General features: G+C 34.5%; 1 protein-coding gene across 12 annotated transcripts in view; it reads right to left on the minus strand.

Moving 5' to 3' along the window:
* The window catches only part of DIP2 (disco-interacting protein 2), a 617,293-nt gene that overhangs the window by 315,651 nt on the left and 279,646 nt on the right, over positions 1 to 21,996 (minus strand). For 8 of the 12 annotated variants that reach the window (XM_074119208.1, XM_074119204.1, XM_074119203.1 and 5 more), the window contains exon 1: positions 4,985 to 7,223. The exons of the other annotated variants lie outside the window; for them this stretch is intronic. In XM_074119208.1, the coding sequence (XP_073975309.1) occupies positions 4,985 to 6,623 (1,639 nt within the window). In that variant the 5' untranslated portion in view covers positions 6,624 to 7,223. Of the gene's footprint in view, positions 1 to 4,984; positions 7,224 to 21,996 lie in introns of those variants that run through there. 12 annotated transcript variants of the gene reach the window in all.

Raw genomic sequence — 21,996 nt, forward strand, 5'->3', positions numbered from 1 at the left:
ACCTCATTCACTCGAAGCATTAATGTGAACCCTAATACTACGACGTTCTGCCTATCATATAGTCAGTCATACACTGACAATATGGGGCTCTAAAACTTTTAAGGGCGTTGGAAACCTTTAAACAAATTTACGAAACGGCTAAGCCCTTTAAGGACTGCAGGTGAATTATTCCAAAACTAAGTTACATGTTATATTTGAGGTTTGTTTTAGCCGAATCTGTTGTCGCAGAAACTGGGCATATGAACGATAAATGGTGGTGAGCTATTAGGAAAATGGTTTTTAAATATTTAGACACCAATTTCAGGAAGCAGTGAAAAGAGAAAGAGATATTAGCGGAGGGATGTAGACGGTCTTTTCACGTTGAGCCGAATAATTAAGAGAAATTTTTCTCATGAACAGGAATGAGCTCCTTATTTGCACAACACTAATCCAGCTCGTCGTTGTGTAAGCAAGCTAAACTAGGATACTACTCCAAACGACATTCACAACTTTTTTTTGTAATGAAACATTGCTTTTAAACAACATGTAATTCATTAAATAAATTTGAGACAGAAACGGGAAGCTCGAAAAAAATTAAATAACTAGGAGCTTATTAATTATTATATTTGTTATCATTTGAACATAGTAGTTTATTTATGCAATGTAGAGAAAACTGTACCATTGAAGGGAGCAACTTCGAAATACCATTTCTATGAGGAAAGAAATTATGGAATATTTAAACGTCAAGTTGTGACCCAGTTGATTTCTAAATAGTTATTATTGCTTGCTTTGTGTAAATGTAATAAAATGAAATGGACAGGACGTATGTGTGGAAGGAAGTGATGCAGATAGGTTATCACGTAGTGTAAGGGCATTGACATCCAGGCCCTGCCCAGTCAGTAGTCATTTACCTAGCCTGCCTTTTTTTTTCTATTCTTTTTTCCTATTATCTATCGTACATTCAATTCACAAATGTTTTATTTTTTTCTCCATATTTTGCTCGTGCTCACGTATTTCTGCGAGGAGCACGAGTTTTTAATATCACTTAACAAAATCTGATACAAACACACACGTGACTATCACTTTAATTGAGGCGAGCAAATTTTCTTTTATCTCCGAGTGTTCAAAATATTTTTAATTCTAACAAGAAGAGAAGAATGCCAATTTCAGTCATGTTCTGAACGAATCAGTCACCCAAAAAAATGAACAATAATTTAATTCTTAAATTATACAGTTTGTAATGGATACTTTATAAGCAATCCCACCTCAGAACGGCCCTACTAAATTAAGGAATAGAAAAGTGCAAAAATATATCATCTAATTGTTTTAATAAGTTTAGCAAAAACTGTAGAAGCATTTTTTGAGAGATTTTATGTTAATGGAAAATGCTTTTAGCAAGACGACATTTCTGCTTTCGGATTTTTCTAGAGCAAAACATTGAATCCTTCCTAATATCTAAGTAATAGGTAGGACAGTACATTCTATTGAAGTAGTACGTTAGAGGGAGCCCTGAAATTTTCTTATGAAAAAAGAAAAGTTTAAAATAATAATTGAGGTGAGAACAATGTGTGTCCCATTTTCCAGGAAATATTTTTATTTTTATTTATTGAAAAATTTACAACTGCAAAATTAGCATCTAGTATGTTAAATATGATGAAGGGCACAAGAGTGGAGCAGTTGTCCAGTGACAACCCTCCGAGATATTGTCAAGAAGTGAGGAATGAGAAATATGCAGGCGATAGATTGTGAAAGTGATAAGGAATAGTGAACAACTTGAGTTGAGCGAGATGATAGTAAAATTACAAAGGAAAAATTATAAATCAATTTTACTCCATCAGTAGACTCGAGGAAATCTAAAAAAAGAAATACATTCATCAAAGAGGCAGTGATTATTAGAAGCTGGAATCCTGATCACCCGGAAGTACCCCTAGGTTTTGAGTTTTCGCCAAAAATTTAATTTTGAGGTATCCTAATACCTCAAAGGTTATTATTAAAAAGGTTCTTACAAATTGATTTGGTATCTATGAAGCTGTCAGTCTATCTGCCAGTATGTACCCACCATACTCTTTTTAAACGGGAAAACTATAAGAAAGTCGAAATGTGATTCCGTTTTTGTATTATTCCGTTTTCACTAGAAATCTCAATAGATTTTCTTTCAACTTAGTTCTCTAATTGCATATATATTTAGATCATTAATTTGTATATATTGTACAATTTTTTTTCCTCGGAAATTTCATAAAGGGCAACTAGTGAACAAGGGATAGGAGCAAGCAATTCTCTGGAGAGACATTTCGGTGTAACGGCCAACTGTATACGACTAAAAGGACTTACATATAAAAATAAGAAATAATATTGCCAAGTTTAGTCATTATTTTTTCATAAGAACTAGATCATTTACAGGGATTATGCTTATTAACGATTACTCTAAGCACACCAACCTTAGGGAATTAATTGTTAATAGGATAAGCCCTGAAGATGACCTAGACCTAGACTCTAGGTCGTATTCTTTCCTTCCTTCTGGATTAATGAATCAGTTACCAAAAACGATGAGCAATACACTATAATGTAAGAAATGAAATATGTACGTAAAATTCCAAAATAGAACGGAAGTGTACCATTTTAGTGAATAGTTTTTCCAGTTTTTTGCTATTCCTTAGAAAATGGTACCAATAAATATTCTTTGTAACTTTGTGTACCCACTATAAATTATACAGTTAGGACTGCTTCTGTCTGAAACTTTGACCTGAAAACTGTATTCAAGGAGGCCGGCCGTCAATAATTCAAAGAGTTTCACTTAAACTTTGACATGTATGGTCTATATCCGTTCTGGTTTGAAACTTCTTCCCCATTAATTTTACTGAGTTCCTGGGCGTTACGCTTCCTTCATATATAAATAATTTTATTTACAATGAAGCGAGCGATCACGCATAATACTGAAGTCATCAATCTTTTTCAACTAAATTTAAGCTTCAACATACAGAGATTAAGTTAATTATGGTAAGAATAAGACGGACGATTGTTTACACTAGAGTTAGCAGCAGTTTATGAAAGAAAGCTTTTTCTTAGAGACTAAAAAATGCTGATAATTTGCCTAACTAAAGTTATAATAAATATCTGTCAATGAACTATGGTAATAACAATGTTACAATGTAGAACCTTTGTTTGCGTCGAGCCACATACAATTTAAAATATGGAAATAACTTAGGATAAATTCTACATCATCTACATGAAACGAAATTAACAAAAAATCTGTTTTAAACCCCACAAATTTCCTTGCTTTAAATAGTCCAGGTTTGAACTTAAACATTTTTCTAAAATTATGAATTTTAAATATTTTGATCAACACAATGATAAAACACATTAACCGAAATAAGCCACAGTAGCTGAGCGATTTGAGGCGAGGTCCGCTAAGATAATAGGTATTGTGGTACTGGGTTCGATTCCCCCGTCTAGGCCTTGGATTTTATCTAATTGTTAATAAGAGAACTTTGTGGTAAAGTATGTTGCTAATCGCCACCGTCCACGACACCTAATTAGGTGATTGATTAAGGAAAAAAAATCGAAATGACACTTCAGAGGAAACTTATATACGTCCTCAAAACGCTATTAATATGTACTTAACTACATAGATATCTTTAAAAAAATTTAATTAAATAATTGTCAAAATAAGCCCCAAAAAATGACACAAAATAAAAAAAAATTGAAATTGGCGATATTCCTTCTGCCTAAAGTTACTGATATTTTCAGAAATAAAAATGGATAAGTGTACAGCACACACAATAAAATGGTAAATAGGATAGACGAATTTTCTATTTTCTAAATAGGGTAGACGGTTATTTACTATCCCTTTACTGTATATACGACATCGTACATTATACTGAAATAGCCTATCCAACCACTTCTCGCAGAAACGTTAACTTTTAATTAGATTTTTCGTACAAAAAATTTTGCAAATTTAAGTTGTGGATCAAAATGGGTACAATTGGCATAAAACGTTAATAACAATAATTACTATTATTTTTTTCAAGGCGCGTCAAAATCTGAAGTCATTGGCGCCCGGAGATTTTTTTTTCCCAATGCAATGCTGGCCTCCGGACAGTGTGCTCTCGTTGCAGGCAATTCTGTCCACTATCGGACAGTGAGCTGTGAGTAGCTCCGAGAAACAGTAAATCTAAGGGCTATCCGCTAGATTCGAACCCGGAATCTCCGCTTTGGAAACTTTATTTAAATTTATATAATATTTTTTTTATTCTTTAAAGTTTCATTTCTGAATATGTATTAAATAAAATAAGAATATCAATAAATGAAACTATATGCATGCCTTTATCGCCAATAGATGCTGGTGATGGTATATTATTTAGGACGCCGATAGTGCCCAATACAATTAATTTTTAATATAATTGTTGCAGTAATTTTCGATAAAAATAGAAGTGAAAAACCATCCAATAAAGCGATGCTCCTAGATGGAAGATTTCGGTCGCTATGGAAATTTAATGTTACAGCTTCCGTTTTCTGTTTTCGAGTTACACACCCAGTGTGACGAGAGTACTTTTTCTAAAAAGCTCAGAGAACCTCAAAACTATTTCCGGTTAAAGCTCGATTTAGAAATTTGAAATGAACGCAATTCTTCACAGTAACCGGAAGTGAACTCTAAGCTATTGAAGTTGGTAAGAGGGTACTCATTAATGGAGAGTGAGATATATGTGACAGATAAAGAATAACGAATTAAGATTGATAAGCAGGATAAGGCCACTAAAACACAACTGGTTACAGACAAGTTGTGAAAGACTGGCTGTAAAATGTGTACATCGAGTTCTTAGCAGTCCTTCTCAATGGCTCGTATGTAATTGTGGGTGAAGAGCTTATTGAGGAGTACCTTTCAGTCAAGAAGGGCCAGACAGACAACAATGGGCTCCACAAGCATACCTGTGACTGTAGTATTATTACCGAGCTTCATACTCGTCTAGACAGCCACGTCAACAGTCATTTAACTGGAGTTACATACCTGTCTTTTTCAGCAGTTTCTTGTTCCGTTTTAGGGTGGATGGTGCCCTATGTATTGATGGTTTGGCGACATATTTATAATTTTTCCTGGCCGATTTTCTCCGTCTAACTGGTGGACGATCCGGCCGTGGTATTAGTTCTTCCTGCTCGAAATCACCCTCCAACTCGTCATCATCCTCCTCCTCCAATGGAAAATAATCATCACTATCATCTTCCTCAGTGTCAGCATCGTTTTCACTGTGTTCACTAACTAAACTAGGCGACGAAGCAAACTTAATAGTTGGCCTACGAGGTACCAACGGTTCGTCACTTTCACCGTTAAAATCTCCAGATATGCACTCATATAACCCTTCATCCTCTTCATCAAAATCGTCACCACTATTTATTATACGCACATCTCGCGGTGAACAATAATCGCGTATTTCCTGAACTTCCAATCTTGTCGGTTTTCTAATTGTATTCGATGGTTTCCTTTTTTCCGGTGGTACAAATATCATTGGATCTAATTTTAACGATTTCAAACAACGCGGTGGTCTATTTATAATCACTTGGTACATATCACTTTTGGCTGTGCTTCCGAAAGATTTCTTACGATTGTTCTTCTTTTTCTTGCTACTACTGCGTCTTATAGAACCTCGACGTGGCTCTATTTGTAAAACACTATTAGTAGTTCTTTTAAAATAATGTTCACGGTTTGTTACTATTTTTGGTTTGGTTTGTTTCTTTTTACAGAAAAAACCGCCCCCACTGCTCGTCGGCGAAAGATCTGATAGTCGAGGTATTGAAATAGAGAAGGAAAAACCAGAGTCTTTACTTGAGCTGAGCAGCTCGGTAGAGCCTCTGGAAGAAATGGTTTTACTTGTGGACGTAGTCTGTGTAGTAGAAGAAAGTGTCCTGCATATGGCCGAAGGATTGGCCATAATTAGTGGTGTAGGCGAAAGTGGTCGTGATGGATAATTATGAAACCTTCTAGAACCGAAGGGTTTATCATCTCTCCGCTCCTTTAGCGCGCTTTCTAGAGAGTGATGAATCCTACGGCCAGTTGGATCAGATTCGACAGAAGCCGAAGGTCTGGGCAGTTCTAAGCTACGAGGTGCATTAGCCATTGCTAGCGGAGCGTCCATCCATACTCGACCTAAGCTTATGCTTAGGCCAGAATCGGCACGCTCCTCGCATTTTGGCTCTAACACCCTTGATGATGGCGGTGGTGATTTCCTGAAGCGTCTTCTAACTGGTACGGGTGATGTGTCCAGTTTAAGAATCTCCAGGCTAGAATCAGCGGAAGGAATGCTGTATTTTTTTCTCGGTGGAGGTGTAGGTGGGACATCTTTAACTGCCGCCTTAGTCAGCTCTTTAAGGTGTTCATAATCCTCTGCTCGCATACACTTAATCCATTGGCCATAGCCAATTACTAGCGAATCAGGCACTGGTTTACTATCTTGGACAGGCGCTTTTTCAGTTACTTGGGGAGGTGGAGGTGGTTTTGGATTTCTACCTTTGCCACCACGATCTAAATAGTTTTTCCTTATTGATATTCTTTTGAAAGAATCACTTCTTTTAAAAGAAGATTCAGCACGCTCCTTCTTCTTTCGACCACCGGCGACAAGACGACGGATATTCTCGAAAGTGATGGGCTTCATGGCGGCTGGTGCATGATGATCAGAAGAACTATGGAGAGCAACACTCCCACACAATAACACAAAACACACTGCAATATGTTACTTTAAAGAGAGAGAGAAGTAGCATTAAGAAAGAGAAGAAAACCAGAATGTACTAATATATATTATGAACACGCACTAACTAACTGCTGGCCAGATACTGAACTAGGATCGGTGGTTTTACGGCTGTGGTTGGAGAGGGGCGGCACATAAGACAGCGAGAATCTGGTGGGGAGAAAGGGCGCTCAACCTTCAGCCTCCTACCGCGGCGGCTTGGCCTCCTCTCTCCGGCACAAGGACACCTACACCATACTTATACTTAATCCCAACACCAAACACTAGCCAGCATTTAACTTACATTTTGCTCCATCAGTATTTATTTACACCCGGACATCTAGTCGGCTGTAATCAACATTATTCACCAACGTTGTACGCGATTATCCAGCCGGTTCTGGTTCGTTCACCTCGCTTAATCTCTGTTCCACTGGTCCTCCACTAGTCCACCAATACTCACCCTCCGTGTACATGTGTTCCTTACATTTAGCATAAATGGCATCACGCCTTCTCATTTCAAATTTACATCCGAATACGATTACGTTCTTTAAGCGTAAATGTAGTAACGTATATTTTTTTTTAAAAAGTGCACGAGATATTGGAGAGATTGCTTTGCATGTTTCGTTATAATCAATAATGAGTGGATCATACTATCACAAGAGAGAAATTCCATTTCTTGTGGTGACTTCAACGCTCGGTAAGAAACAGTGAACCAGTGCTCATCAGCTTGGACAGCCAAAATTCAGTACGCTGGAAGTCAGATAATTCTATTTGAACCAAATAATGAGCGCAAAACTTTCGAGGCCATAAAATCTAAACTTACTAATAAAATATTTCGCAGTTCTTTAACTGTGAAAGGTTATGAAAGTATTGCCATCGAGTCCAATTTTTTATACAATTTTTTCCCAGAATTACCATTTAGAAGTTCTCACTGTCCAAAAAAGTAATTTTAACAAATTGGATCTTAATAAGTGTGTGTACTTGGAGAAATGGCTGAAAGTTCAAATTTCATTCCACAATCTCGACAATAAGCTTTTGGTTGACTACCAAAAGTAACACTCTTACTAAATTGATTTTCCCTTTTTGACTTTTTTTTTCTCGTAAAGGGCTCTTCAATTTTAAAAGATGTCGCTGGAAACATCTCTGGAAACTGAAGTGGAGTCAATCCGGAAAGAAACTTCGTGTAGGCTTTGCGAGAACGAGAAAATAGCCAGATTGGAGAAATCCAGCTTGAGTGCGTAGCTGTCTCAAGGTTGCGGTATGAGATATTCGGTATTTGGCAGCCAAAGGAGATCAAAACGCAACACTGCCAACTGGGAAAGAACTTGAGCCTTAAGAGAAGGGGATATTATTCTATTCAGCCATTTAGAGGTGGTAAAATAGTGCTATCGGGGACAAGACCCGCTTCTTGAGTCAATAAATAATCTACAAAGAATTTTTTTAAATGAATAAAAAATTTCTAATTAGTACTATGTAAATGTTTTCAAGAATTGGAAGGCCAGGATTCGTCGCATTCGTCCAGAAAAAGAAAACCAATGACTTTGTTGTCGTCTAATAATGCGCCAAGTCTCAAAACTCACTTTAAGAAGTAAATTAAAATAACGTCTGAGTGATGGACCATCTACCATAATCGCCTGATCATCTCGTTATTTCCAAAGTTAAGATTATGTTAAAACGGTTATTTTAACCATACATATAGTTTAGATGCGTGCTTTGGAGGCGGCAATTTAATTCCTAATGTGAACTGAAACGAGCGTTCGAATCAATTGTATTAGAGCGTTGTAATAAGTGAATAGAAACCAAAAAGAGCTTTTTTTGAATAAAACCGTCTAACAAAATAATAATTTCTTTGACTGTATTTCTTTTTTATAGATCTAGTTACGAAACATTCTTTGAACCCTTGTCAATGTAGATCGATTAGCTGTCATGTCCTATCAACTAACCTAAAGGAACAGTGTTTGCTCAACATCTATTATGCAAAACAGATAAATATGAAAAATTCCAAATCAGAGAAAAAGTGTCAGTTTTATTAGTAATAAACTGCAATGAACAGCCATATGAGCACTGCACAGAGGCTTGTATCGTGTAACAAACCAGCGAGAGTAACTTCTTATAAAGGAAAATGCACTAAAGGTGAATCTTTCTGAAAAGATTCGATTAAAAAAAAACAGAAAAAGTGAGAGAAATTTAAATAGCCGTTGGTGAAGAAGTGAAGGAACGTGTGCACGGCGGCAAAGGGAGGAGAATGTGACGCTTGCGTTCTCCGTCTCAGTTTGGCTAAATATAGCGCGTTCAGGGCGTCTTTGGCCATGTGCGTGTCGCCGTGCCGGGCTCGTCCGCCGGAGTTAAGGCCGGTTTCACCAGCTGTATAAAGAGGCTGGTGGCTGGACCGCGGCCAGTCGCTCCCTACCTGCCCCTCATACAATGCACCATAGTTTCACTTCATCTTTCTGATTCATCTGTAAAACGTGGCTACTAAAAATCAACTGTGACGTTGTCTAGGCTTATCGTTCATTGTACAAAATCTCAAAAATTACCAATTCGAGATATCTTTTCGTATTCCGGTACCCAAAAATTTGAAATAGAAGACCTTTTTGCCGAAGATGGTAACTTTTTTCGAGGAACCTACCAACTGTTTAAAAAAACGTGGTTAAGTCTATAGTGGAAGATAATATCTTTGATTTTATCCGTAATTGCGCGCATATTTGTTGCATTCCTGATCGATTTCGGATTTCCATTCATCATCAGAGGTTGGTGTAATCAGTTTGGTGTAGAGTTTGGTCATTTTCAGTCACTTCAGTTACCGTTTCGCACTACAAAAAGGATTTGGTGCAGAAAATTTTGTAAAAAAACTATTCATTTCCAAAAGATACTTTTATTTTTATGGTCTATTGGAGATATTTGACCAGTTTTAGTATTCTACAATAAAATTTCAAAAGTCCTGTTTAATTACGAGGCGGTGACTTAAGTGATATCGAAATCTATAAACCAAACTGATTAATCTACCTATGCTGACGCATAAAAGTCGGGAACCGGTCAGAGATATAATAAACATACGTGCTACAAGCGACAAGAATTTATTCATCATCTATTTTACGAATAACTGAGAACTCAGAAAAGATGTCCACAACCACGACTAGGACACAAAATTTAAAATCATGTCCGGATAAAGATAAACCCTAGTTTTTAAATTAACTTAACAAACCAAATTCTGGTGTGAACCCCACGACATTCTCTAAGTACCATTCTCAAACTTCTAACCCTCAAGATTTACATCAAACTCTCACTATAGAAGGAACCAACCACAACCTCTCTCACAGGAGCATCCTTAATCGATTTCCAGGAAAAATGTTTTGGGTAAAAGTTTTAGATTTATCAGTTTTAATCCTGTCTGATAGGACCGTTGCTTAAGAGTTGATCGTCAAAAACTGCATATAAAAAACCGTAATGTTGTAAAGCACCCATTTTTGAAACTTTTTCCCATAAAAGGTAGCAAAAATTTAAATAAAACCGTGAAATATGGAAATTCTATCTATTTGATCCTTATTAATACTAAACAGGAGGCAAGCCAGTACAATATACAGTAGTAGCATTCAACAAGAAAAACCAAACTGCCGGAAGTGCCCATAATTGAATTTCCCTCAAAATGTTTCAAATAAAAGATGTACATGGACCATTTTCTAGGACAGAAGCCTTAAAACAGATATTTATTGTAGAAATCAGATGTTGAAAAATGTATAAGATCTTAATAGTTGCCAAAATTAAGATAAAATAATGAAATGTCTCAATTAAATTGAATTGAAAACCTTAAGAGCTTTTAAACACAGTAAGTAATCCGCAGTACAAATGCTTAAATTCTCTGGCAAAAGATACATTTCATTTTTTTGTGGTTAAACACAGTCTGCGGTTGTTAGCAATTAGTTAGTGAGGCTGTATATATATGTATATATATTTGTATATATCTGTGCGTGCATACAACTGGACAATAATGGCATTCAATAATTATTGATCAGAGAGAAATTAACCACAAATTACTTCCCCTTATTTATAAACATGTCACAAATGAAACCTACCAGGACTAATTGCTTTTTAAATTGTTTAAATTTAATATACATTTTTTTTATTAACCACATCTTATTTTGCGTTTAAAAAAAAGTTGGGAATGAAATCTTGTAAGTTCGCTTTCGAAAATCTCCCTTTTTCCAAATTGTATTTTCATCAAAATAAAATATTCGAAGTAAAAATAGGCAGATATTTCCTACAAACTGCTTTCTACTGCATATTGTGTTTCGAATCTTTAGACCCAGCTCCGGCTTCTTCTAAAAACACTCTATTTTGCAGGAAATTCTTACTTTCGATCTGTTCCACAAAGTTTCCAGAGAGCTCCGTTAAACGTTCCTCTTTATGATAGTCGATTTTATTTACACTTGCAGTAATGCCATACTCGATGTGATATGATTTTTTTTTTTTTTAATTTTCTATTTATCGATTCATGCATATCAATTAGTTTGCTTGATCGCTATAGAGATCTCCGGATCACTCAGTATCTTTCACCTTTATCACCTTTGACTGAGTCAAAGGTTGGCCTATTTTCCTTCTAATTTGAGGAACGCGATCTAGGATCTTCCTAGGCCACCTACGAGGGTCGTTTGAAAAGTCCGTGCAAAGTCAGAGAGATAGCACCACTGGCGCGTATCGAGGTTATGTTTAGTTAGTAGCATCTCTTGGAAGAACACCCACCAAGTTTCAGCCAGATCGGTCTATTTCTTTGTGTTTGGCATTCGTTTGAATCGAGGAAGTCGAGTGATTTTCAAAAAATGGACGAAAAAGAATTTCGTGTGTTGATTAAACACTACTTTATGAAAGGCAAAACGCCTCAGGAGACTAAAGAGAAGCTTGATAAACATTATGGTGACTCTGCACCTTCGATTAGAACAGTTTATAAGTGGTTTCAAAATTTTCGGAGTGGCCATATGGGCACAAGTGACGCTGAACGTTCTGGACGCCCTGTTGAGGTTACTACTCCAGAAATCATTGATAAAATCCATGATATGGTGATGGATGACAGAAGAGTGAAGGTGCGTGAGATTTCTAGTGCTGTGGGCATCTCGAATGAACGGGTACATAATATTTTGCATCAACATTTGGACATGACAAAGCTATCCGCAAGATGGGTGCCGCGATTGCTCACGCTTGACCAAAAACGAAATCGTGTGAAGTGTTGCAAGGACGGTTTGCAGCTGTTCCAGAAGAATCCGCAGGACTTTAAACGTCGTTTCGTCACTATGGATGAAACATGGATACATCACTACACTCCTGAGACCAAAGAACAATCTAAACAATGGGTTACCAAGGGGGAATCTGCGCCAAAAAAGATTATGGCGACTGTCTTTTGGGATTCGCAAGGAATAATCCTCATCGACTATCTGGAAAAGGGTAAAACTATTACAGGTGCATATTATTCATCGTTATTGGACCGTTTGAAAACCGAGCTGCAAGAAAAACGCCCACGATTGGCCCACAAAAAAGTCCTTTTCCATCACGACAACGCACCAGCTCACACCTCAGCAGTTGTGGTCGCAAAATTAATGGAAATAGGGTTCCAACTCGTTTCACATCCCCCCTATTCTCCAGACTTGGCTCCCTCGGACTACTATTTGTTCCCCAATATGAAGAAATGACTGGCGGGAAAAAGATTTTATTCAAACGAGGAGGTGATTGCAGAAACGAATTTTCAGACTTGGACAAATCCTATTATTCGGAAGGGATCAACAAACTAGAGCAGCGTTGGACGAAGTGTATAAGCCTAAAAGGAGACTATGTTGAAAAATAAAAAAGGTTTACCCCAAAAAATTAAGTAGTTTTTTTTTTTGCACGGACTTTTCAAACGACCCTCGTATTTATCCGACTAATGCAGGTGATGACTGTATAGGTTAGCACTGTAGGCCAGCCGCTGACTCTTCCAAATTTTCACTCTTTTATAGAGAGACACTTACTTCAAGTAATGATCATACACTCAAGCACACACAAGCAGAGGGATAGGACCAATAAACTACTTGAACTAAGCTACAGTAACGATAGCCAATCTACCATTAATCAGAATAGATTCTCTGGATAAATTCTTTAATGAATTGTTTAATGTATTTCTAAACATAAATATGCCGCAAGGCCGCAGACTAGAAAACTCGCAGGTCAGCTTTCAGCAGTTTTCAAAAACAGTCATAACTTTGTCTCACTTCCAGCAAGTACCAACTCTGAATGAAAAAATAATAAATTAAATCCTGTTATAAATAAATACACAGCTATAGTTAAACATAAAGATAGTAACTACATCCACTGCATTGTTGCAGTACTCATTACCCTATTGTCTCTGATACTTCGTGTGCGACTTCAACTTCAGAAGAAGCTGAAGTCTGAGTAGCAATACTATATACCCGCCAGATTTGTTACGAAATTATGAATTAGAACTGAACTCTACTCAGATTACCAGACGACAAACGATTAAACCTGATCCTCTCAAGCCACATTCTAATAAAGAAGTTAATATTTAGGATAAAACTAGCGAGTATTCGATCAAATAAAATACAACAAAGTCTGTACGCCTTCTTTAATTTAACCGAATCCTCGCTAGTTTTAATCCTAAATCATAATAGTTTACGGTCACTAAAAGATAAATACAAACACAAGTCAATACTGAATCCTGTTAGGAACTCACTAACTACAATTCTCGGGGTTCAGCCAAACGAATGGTTGAACTTCCAACCAAACCAAAACCCTAAACCGTTCAATTCAAAATCTAATAAAAATAACCACAAAATTCCTTTCATAAATGATGAAGTAAGCGCTCGTTTCCGCAAGTTTCCTGCAATCCCAACCTTCTTCCTTTTTAAACTCTTCCTACAGGATTAAACCCAGAGATCTGTACTCGGGTGAGAGTGATTAAGCGATAAAATGGCCAATAAATAACTAAAATTGAAAGTATATGTTTAGTGTAATAACCGTATCTCTTAGCCAAGCAAAGAATAAAATCGATAAAATTGCGAACATAATCCAAATATAACTACCACGAACCTTAAATCTAAAGCTTCAACTTGCAGTTAGTTTATATCAGTCAGTGTCTCTAAATTTTAATGACTAGAAGATTAAATTATATCAAATGCTATCAAGTTTTAATTAGTGTTTATATAGTCAGTTACGAATGTATTTTTCATTAGTAATCTCTTACGCTTTTAATCGATATAAACATTGTTTTATTGGTCCCATCATCCAACTACTCTTATTATACGATGCAAACAGAAACGCATTTAAAGTACGTTGACCCTTTTACTAGCCAGCTGGTTGGACGTGATGAAACTGGTCAGAATCCTGTAGACTAGCTTGGCTTACTGCCCATCAGGAGCTTTTATCGGAATACACTGCAATAACCTGTATCACTAAAACCTCTACTTTAATATTGGCTCTCTTATTCTTAAAGAGAGTCAACAAGACGCCACCAGTTAATTGCAATCCTTATAAAAATTGGTCGAACAATTTTTTTTATTCCAAAACGTTTTTGCTGTAAAATACTAGCGTATTACCTTAATTTTACAAATTAAAGTCGCACAGAATTTAGATTTTGAGCCACCGAAAATATCCATTTTGACGTCCCTTGAGTTCCATAAAACAAATTGGTGTGTGTGTGACCACAAAACCACCGAAATTCAAAAAAACAAAACACGCAGTAACTTAAAATTTGATAATTCACTCAGAGAATGGCCACAGTTTGGTTTGATCAAAATTAGTCAAACGGAACTCTACTTCACTGAAACGTATTTTTTATATTTTCTAAGATTTTAATAAAAAAAAAACCTGCCTATACGATTATCATTATTCTCGATGTACTCGTGGTACATATGTAAATCAATAACTTTTATTTCATATTAAGGACCTGGGTAGAGGAATCTGATGCCCAAAAACCAATTAACGGGATCACTAGAGGCTACTCAACTACGATAATTGAAGAGCTTGGTGCAAAAAAGGAGTTATCTATATTTTTTTTCAGAAAATGTGTTTAGTGGCTCCCCCCTATTTTATGTTCAATTCTACATCTTTTGGTGCATAAACGAGTATTTATGCAGACTCGTTTATTATTACTTATATTACTTATTCTCTAACTTAGGTTAATTCAAGAGCTTGTTGCAAAGTATGTTCCCCCTGATTGTACATCCTTTTATCAGAAATTAAAGTTACTTTCAAGGGCTAGCTACACGTGAAGTAGACTCTGATGAAAGCATTACCGATTGTTAGACAGGTATCCATTATTTACTTTGTACTTTGTAATGTATGAGTACTTTGTGAGAAAAAAATAAAACTTTTCATTTCTAAAAATACATTCTTTATATTCCTTGGAATTTTTTTTTTATTAGGTTTATTTAATGTTTATATTAGGTAGATATTATTTTTCTTTTTGACAGGCATAATAATATATCTAACATTCGCTTCGACAAGACACAAAATGCCACTTAAAAGCTCAAAAACAAGAAATCTGTTGACTTAAGTACTTAATATGTACTCAAGTATTACCAGACTTGTCCATGGGACATATTTTTCTGTCCCATCCCATCCCACGGGATTCCCATTATAATATTAATATGGAATACAGTTCAAATAAAATTATTAAATTTATGAAAGTTTACGTTTAGTGTCTACTAAATAGGACTACATGTTCAAAGAGACATGCAAAACGACTAAATTTATTAACTTTAACACTCAAAAGTATAGTCTAAGTATGACAATTCAGTATCATTCTATCGACTACCATGGGAAATACAAATGTGTGCTGTCCCAACCCATCCCATCCATGGGATGGAAACGTCCCATGGGAATAACATTCCTATGGACAATACTGAGTATTACTGAAAATTATGATTTTGGTGCAAAAAAGAGTTAGCTGCAAAATAACTTTTGCTTATAGCAAGCTTAAAAAATGCCCTAGAAAGTTCAAATTGAGCCCCAAATGACCCCATCACAATATTAACTAATCCTTACAGCAGACACAACATAAGGAATACATCTTAAAGCATATTTAGTTATTTGTCCCTACTAAATTTTTTTAAAAACTTGTAGATAACTCCTTTTTGCACCAAGCTCTTCAATTACTGACCTATGCTATCTGGATCTAAGATCATGTTTAGAATCTAAAATCATTCTAGAATCTAGATATTTAGTTAGGTTCGTTAAGATAATTAGTTGCTTCAATAAGACCGCCCAAAATCTCTACACTGGTACAGACTCAACTACTGAGCGTGAAATGACTTCAAAGACTAGAAGGCATGGAGACAATTTTAATTTTTCCCAAAAGGTAGTTTTTTACTGTATGTAGTAAAAGTGTACAACTATTAAATAAAAATATACACACACGATTCTAGAAATACTGGATGAAATCTGCTCTCTGTACATTATAATCATAACAAGTAGACTGACGGTAAATAATATAGTCCATTTTTATTTATTTTTGGTTATATTAATCTTTCACTCGAATACAAAATAATATTACACAAGTTCCATATACTAGAAAAGGCTAATTTTTTTTTCTAAGAACGAGAGACGGGAGTCTAGTCGTATGTTTGTTCGTGGCTCGTATCATAACCTGCATTTTGTGGTTAGCTTCTTCGAACCGGTTTCGGCCGACGCCCCATCTTTAGCGAGGAAGGTCTACTTTAAGTGGTTCTAACGTTAGAAGAATGCAAGTATACTAAAACCACTAGAGTTAGAGCAAGAGTTAATGACATTGAAGAATACAAAAGCTTTGCATAAGACAAGAGCATCACTAAAACAAACAAAAAAAACCTTTGCTGTGCCTGGATTCCATGAGTACAATGCTGTTAATAATTTGATGGAATAGAACACTGGTATGGACCAGCCTCTACCTTATTCACTTTCATCCCTTGTAATTTCATAAATATTTTATTAGAAAGACTTGCGTACATAATTTCTTTTTAAGAATGAGTTCAGCCCAGCAGGAATTGCAAACGACGCTGATTAAAATGATATCAAGCAAATTGAGCGAAAGGCTAAAACGATTTAATTATTACACTAAAACTGGATGAAGGGCTAACAGAGAGAGAGAGAGAGAGCTGGTTAGGCTTTACTCTGAAGGAGTTTGAGTATAATCTATTCATGGGTCTTACATATCAATAGGGTTTAAATGCGTTACTGAATTTGAAAGAAATTCTGAAAGCGAAAGTACAACTTTACCAAATGGAATTTTCAATTTTAGTTCTGTTTTTTCCGAAAACGCCTGCTCCGATATTCTATAAATAAGTACAGTCGAACCTCGCTTAACGAGCATAATTCGTTCCAGAACCTTACTCGTTACGCGAAATACTCGTTAAGCGAAACAATTTTTTTCATATAAATTAAAATAAAAGGGGATAATTGCTAGATCAGCCACATTTACACCATTTTCTCGTTTCTCAATGATTTTACGTTTCAATTCTAACGTTATTTTCATTCTCTTCGAAGCCATTTTGTTAGAGGGATAACAAAATAAACACAATAATATTTAAACACAAATATCACTATATGGACTTCCCCTATACACCACTCATTCGGTGAAGTTCGGTTTCGACTGTATCAATGCATTAGATACGTGGAGAATATGAAACGCATATGCGTAAACAGGAATGACTAATCGAAGAATGCGCAGTTTTCGATGAGACAGCGAAAACTGCACAGTCAGCGAAATGTTATTAGAAAACTATCGTTATGCGAAACATCGCTCGCTATAAGAATCAATTTGTTTTACTCGTTATGCGAATTACTCGTTAAGAGAGGTGCTCGTTATGCGAGGTTCCACTGTATATACATCTATTTGGCTAATTTTGCAAAGAAAATTGTTGATAAGGCATTCTAAGTTAGCCTTAAAAGTTTCAGAACGGTGTAAAATTATTCTCTGAACGTCTCTTCGTTCACCAGAAACACACGAATTCAAGCAAAATGGATTTCGTTCTGTATCAAATAAAAAACACAATCTTCTAACAATATACTAGCATTATACCAACCACTATACTGAAAAGAAACTAATATAATATGGTAACATGGTTAGCATTGATTGACTTAATGTTATTAGTTACTTCTTCTTGTAAAGTTTAAGGTGATGCACTTGATGAGACTACTTGAATTGTTACTTATAACATTTAATGCTTCAAAAAGTTTTAGATATAAAATTCGGTAAACCAAGAACGGTAATATTGAATTTATAGCCGATTAAATGAAAAGATCAAAGAATAGATCAAAAACGCTTAGTAATCAATTTGGGGAAACCAAAACGCTAATGTTAGTACTTAAAGACGAAAAAAAAAGTTTGAAGATTACATTTAAAAAAACATAGATATCAATTCCAAAATAACAAAAAACAAAAATGGGAGAAACCATAAATGATAATTTTAAAGATAAATCCAAAAAACAATTTAGGGAAACAATGAAAGCTAACTTTGAACTTGCAGACGATTAAAAAGAAAAGATTAAACAATAAATTAAAAAGAATAGAAAACCATTAAAAAATAAAAAATAAATCCTAGAGAACAATTTGAAATCAAATAAAAAAATAACTTAGAGAAACCAAGGATGCTGATATTGAAAATATAGTCGATTAAAACGAAAATATCAAAGAATACATAAAAAAATAAAAAGGTTTAGAAAGCCAATTGTAGGGAAATAAAACTAATTTAGAACTTAATAGTTAATGAAAAAGAATAAGAGATGAATTTAAAAAGATTTGATAGTTTCAAAAACCATGAGAAGAAACCATAAATGCTAATTACAAACTTATAGTCCATTAAAAAGAAAATATCAAAGAATACATTGAAAAGAAATAAAAATCCATTTGAAAGAAACAGAAAGGTTATTTGGAACTTTAAGTCATTTAAAAAGAAAACATCAAAGAATAGATTTTTTAAAAAAAAAGGCCTAGAAAACCTTTTGGAGCAACAAAAACGATAATTTAGAACTTAACAGTCGAATAAGGCGAAAACATTTTTAAAAAAATAGAAATCCATTACATAAAAACACTTTGGGAAAACCAAGAAAGGAAATTTGGAACTTTTAGGCAATTAAGAAGAACACATTAAAAAGGTTTATAAATCAAATTCAAAAACCACAAGGAAACCAAAAATGCTAATTTTGAACCTATAGTCCATTAGAAAGAAAATATCAAAGAATACACAATGAGGATTAGATATTAATTCTAAAAAAACTATTTGGGAAAATTATGATTGCTAATTTTATACTCAGAAAGAAATGATTAAAGAATACATCAAGAAGGTTTAGAAATCTAGAGTATTCAAAATGAAAGAATTATCCAACACTAAACGTAGTCGAGTCGTGTCACTATTATTAATTAGTTAATAACAATTAAATGGTAACATGATATTTTCATGCAAGAATGATAAAAATATAATTGAAATTTAATAGAAGTAATTGACAATAAAGTCTTACCTTATTTAAGGAATATCCTGTATAAAGCACCTGAATGGATCACCAGTCCAATAGCACTTGACACTCTTTAAAACAATTCACAACACTATTCGCACTAAAATTGTATAACACGCACTAAATATAACTTAAACACAATTAATAAAATAGAAATACACGTACACGCACTTATATTCGCTTTAAAAAAACTACGTTAATAAAGAGACGAGTTAAAGATGTTAAAGATGGCCGTCGGTAACTGGGCAGGCAGATCAGCTGGTAGGTAAATTAAGGTTATCCAAACAGAGTGACCAATTTTCTTTTTTATCGTTCATAATCTACAAAAAGAGTTACTTTTTATTTAAAAATGTTAAGCCAAATGACTCCAGATTTTTCTTTATTTGCTTTTACTTTATTAAAACTTCGTTGGTAATTTACAATAAATCGATGAAATAAAATCCCTAATTCGCTAATTAAATTTTATTTTTTTGTAGATTATGAATAAAAAATTGGCTATTGTTTGGATAATTTATTTTACCAGCTGATCACCCAGGCCAGTTACCGACGGCCATCTTTAACTCGTCTCTTTATTAACGTGTTTTTTTTTTTAAAGTGAATATTAAAGAGCGTTTGAGTGAAGTTCTATTTTATATAAATTGTGTTTAAGTTATTCTTACTGTGCGCTATCTAATGTTAGTGCAAATAGTGTTGTTAATTATAGTATTTTAACCAATGTCAAGGTAATACTTTATTATCCATTATAAAATTTAAATTTAAATTATATTTTTATTATTCTTGCAAGCACATAACATTTTATCATGTAAATACTTCTTACAAATTACTAATAATGTCACGTCTTAACTACGTACAGTGTTGGTTAATCCTTTAATTCTGAATACCACAAAAAGTATTCTAATTGATTTCTAAATCATTTTGATGTTTTAAAATCATAAGAAACAAGTCGAGAAATCTTATCAAATACATCACTCTAATCTTTACAAGAAGAACTAACTTCTAACAAACAACTAATCAAGTCAATTACAGTAAAACATATTGTATAAGTTTCTTTCCAGCGTAATGGTTATAAAAATGCTAGTATATTGTTAGAAGACGGTGTTTTTATTTAATACAATACGAAATCCATAAATGAGTGTGTTTCTGGTGAAAGAAGAGACGTTCAGGGATTCATTTTTTTCTAATTTCTTTAGGCCAGTTGTTTACTATCTGTTAACCTAACTTCTGAAGATGTCGGAAGAGGTTTTTTGTAGTGTCTTGTACGTTATTGTAGTGTTTTTATGTATATAACTGTGTCAGTTATGATTGTTGCGATTTTGTGTAGATGTGAAGACGTCCTCGGTTATGTTAGGCTAGCACACTCCTTGATCTTTTTGATTCTAAGAGATTTCTCGGTTATTTATATTGATCTTAGATCTTCATTTTGTAACCTTCTTAGAGGGAAAAGTTTTGCTTTCGTTTTCGATAGGTTTATTAAATTTCCATATTTTTGATTTTTCTTTTAAACCAGTTAGTTACAGATTAGCTGATGTCTGTAAGTCAGTGATGGTTTTGTTATTGACTTTATTGTCGTTTTTTGTTAATAACATGTAGAGTAGAAATTGAATCGAGTACTGTAAAGGTTATTGAATCTTACCCAGAAAGTTAGATCTTGTGAAAAGGATCTTATGATTTGAATGATGTATGTTAATTAAGAGCGTAAGTCTACCTAATTTTGTAAAGCAGTACAACGTGTCAACAATTGTCAAATACATCATCTAAACCAAGTTATATAGCTTTCTGTGTTTTCTTCTTTATTCACGATATGTTCAGTTACTCGCTTAACTTCATGTTATTGATAAATGCTTAGACCAGAACCCAAAATGGTGAGATGGTATTTTATGTGAGTCAGTCAAGTTATGTAATAGTTGTTAGCAAATAAATTCGTCCAACCATAATTTGTTAAATTAATACACAAATACCCAATGCTTGAGTTACAAGTGATTATCGACAGAAACACTTTATGTCGGTTACATTACTCTAACGTTTCCAAGTTTTTTTAACATTATCTCACTCTTCCTATGTGTAAGTATTACAATCGTGCAGATTTTCGATCTGCCGAATATAAATAATCCAGATCCTTGAACATGACGGAAGTAGTTGGTACAAATCCTTCTATGTGAACGTCTTTTTTATTTGTACAAATGCTGAAATAAAATTAAAGAATCCTAGTAGGTATTTAAGGGATATGCAGGTTATTGGGCGTTGGTAATGTTTTAGAATTGTAAAATGGAAGTTGTGAGAACATAAGCAGGTAAAACTGAATCATACTTAAATCATTTGCACTGGGAAATAATTATTGTTAAATAAAAGATGAATATGTGATTCTAATCATTAAATAAATGATGCGTAAATAAATAATATCTTAAATAGAATACTTTTAATATTAGATAATATTATAAAAAAACGAAGGGAAGGGATTAGCTATGAGGTTAGCATACTGGACTCCCACGCGGAGGTCCCGGGTTCGAATCCAGCAGCTGACCCTTAGATTTTCTCTTCCTAGGAGCTTCTTACAGCTCACTGTCCGGTGATGGACAGTGTTGTCTGTAACGAGAGAACACTGTCCGGAGGCCGGCAGTGCACTGGAAAAAGCTCCGGGCGCTAATGACCTCAGCTGTTGATGCGCAAAAAAAAAAAAAAAAAAAAAAAATACTTTAATAAATAATTAGATATTTTTAATTATAACAGTTAAAAAGGTTATAGTGTTACCTTATAGAAATTTAAAATGGATTCTAGTGATGCCTGTTTAGAAAACACTCCTCCATCAATAAAAGAAACAGCAGAAAATGTA

The sequence above is a fragment of the Rhodnius prolixus genome, unplaced genomic scaffold (genome assembly GCF_049639745.1).
Source record: "Rhodnius prolixus isolate KJV_2025 unplaced genomic scaffold, Rpr scaffold_2, whole genome shotgun sequence".
Classification (NCBI taxonomy): Eukaryota; Metazoa; Arthropoda; class Insecta; order Hemiptera; family Reduviidae; genus Rhodnius; species Rhodnius prolixus.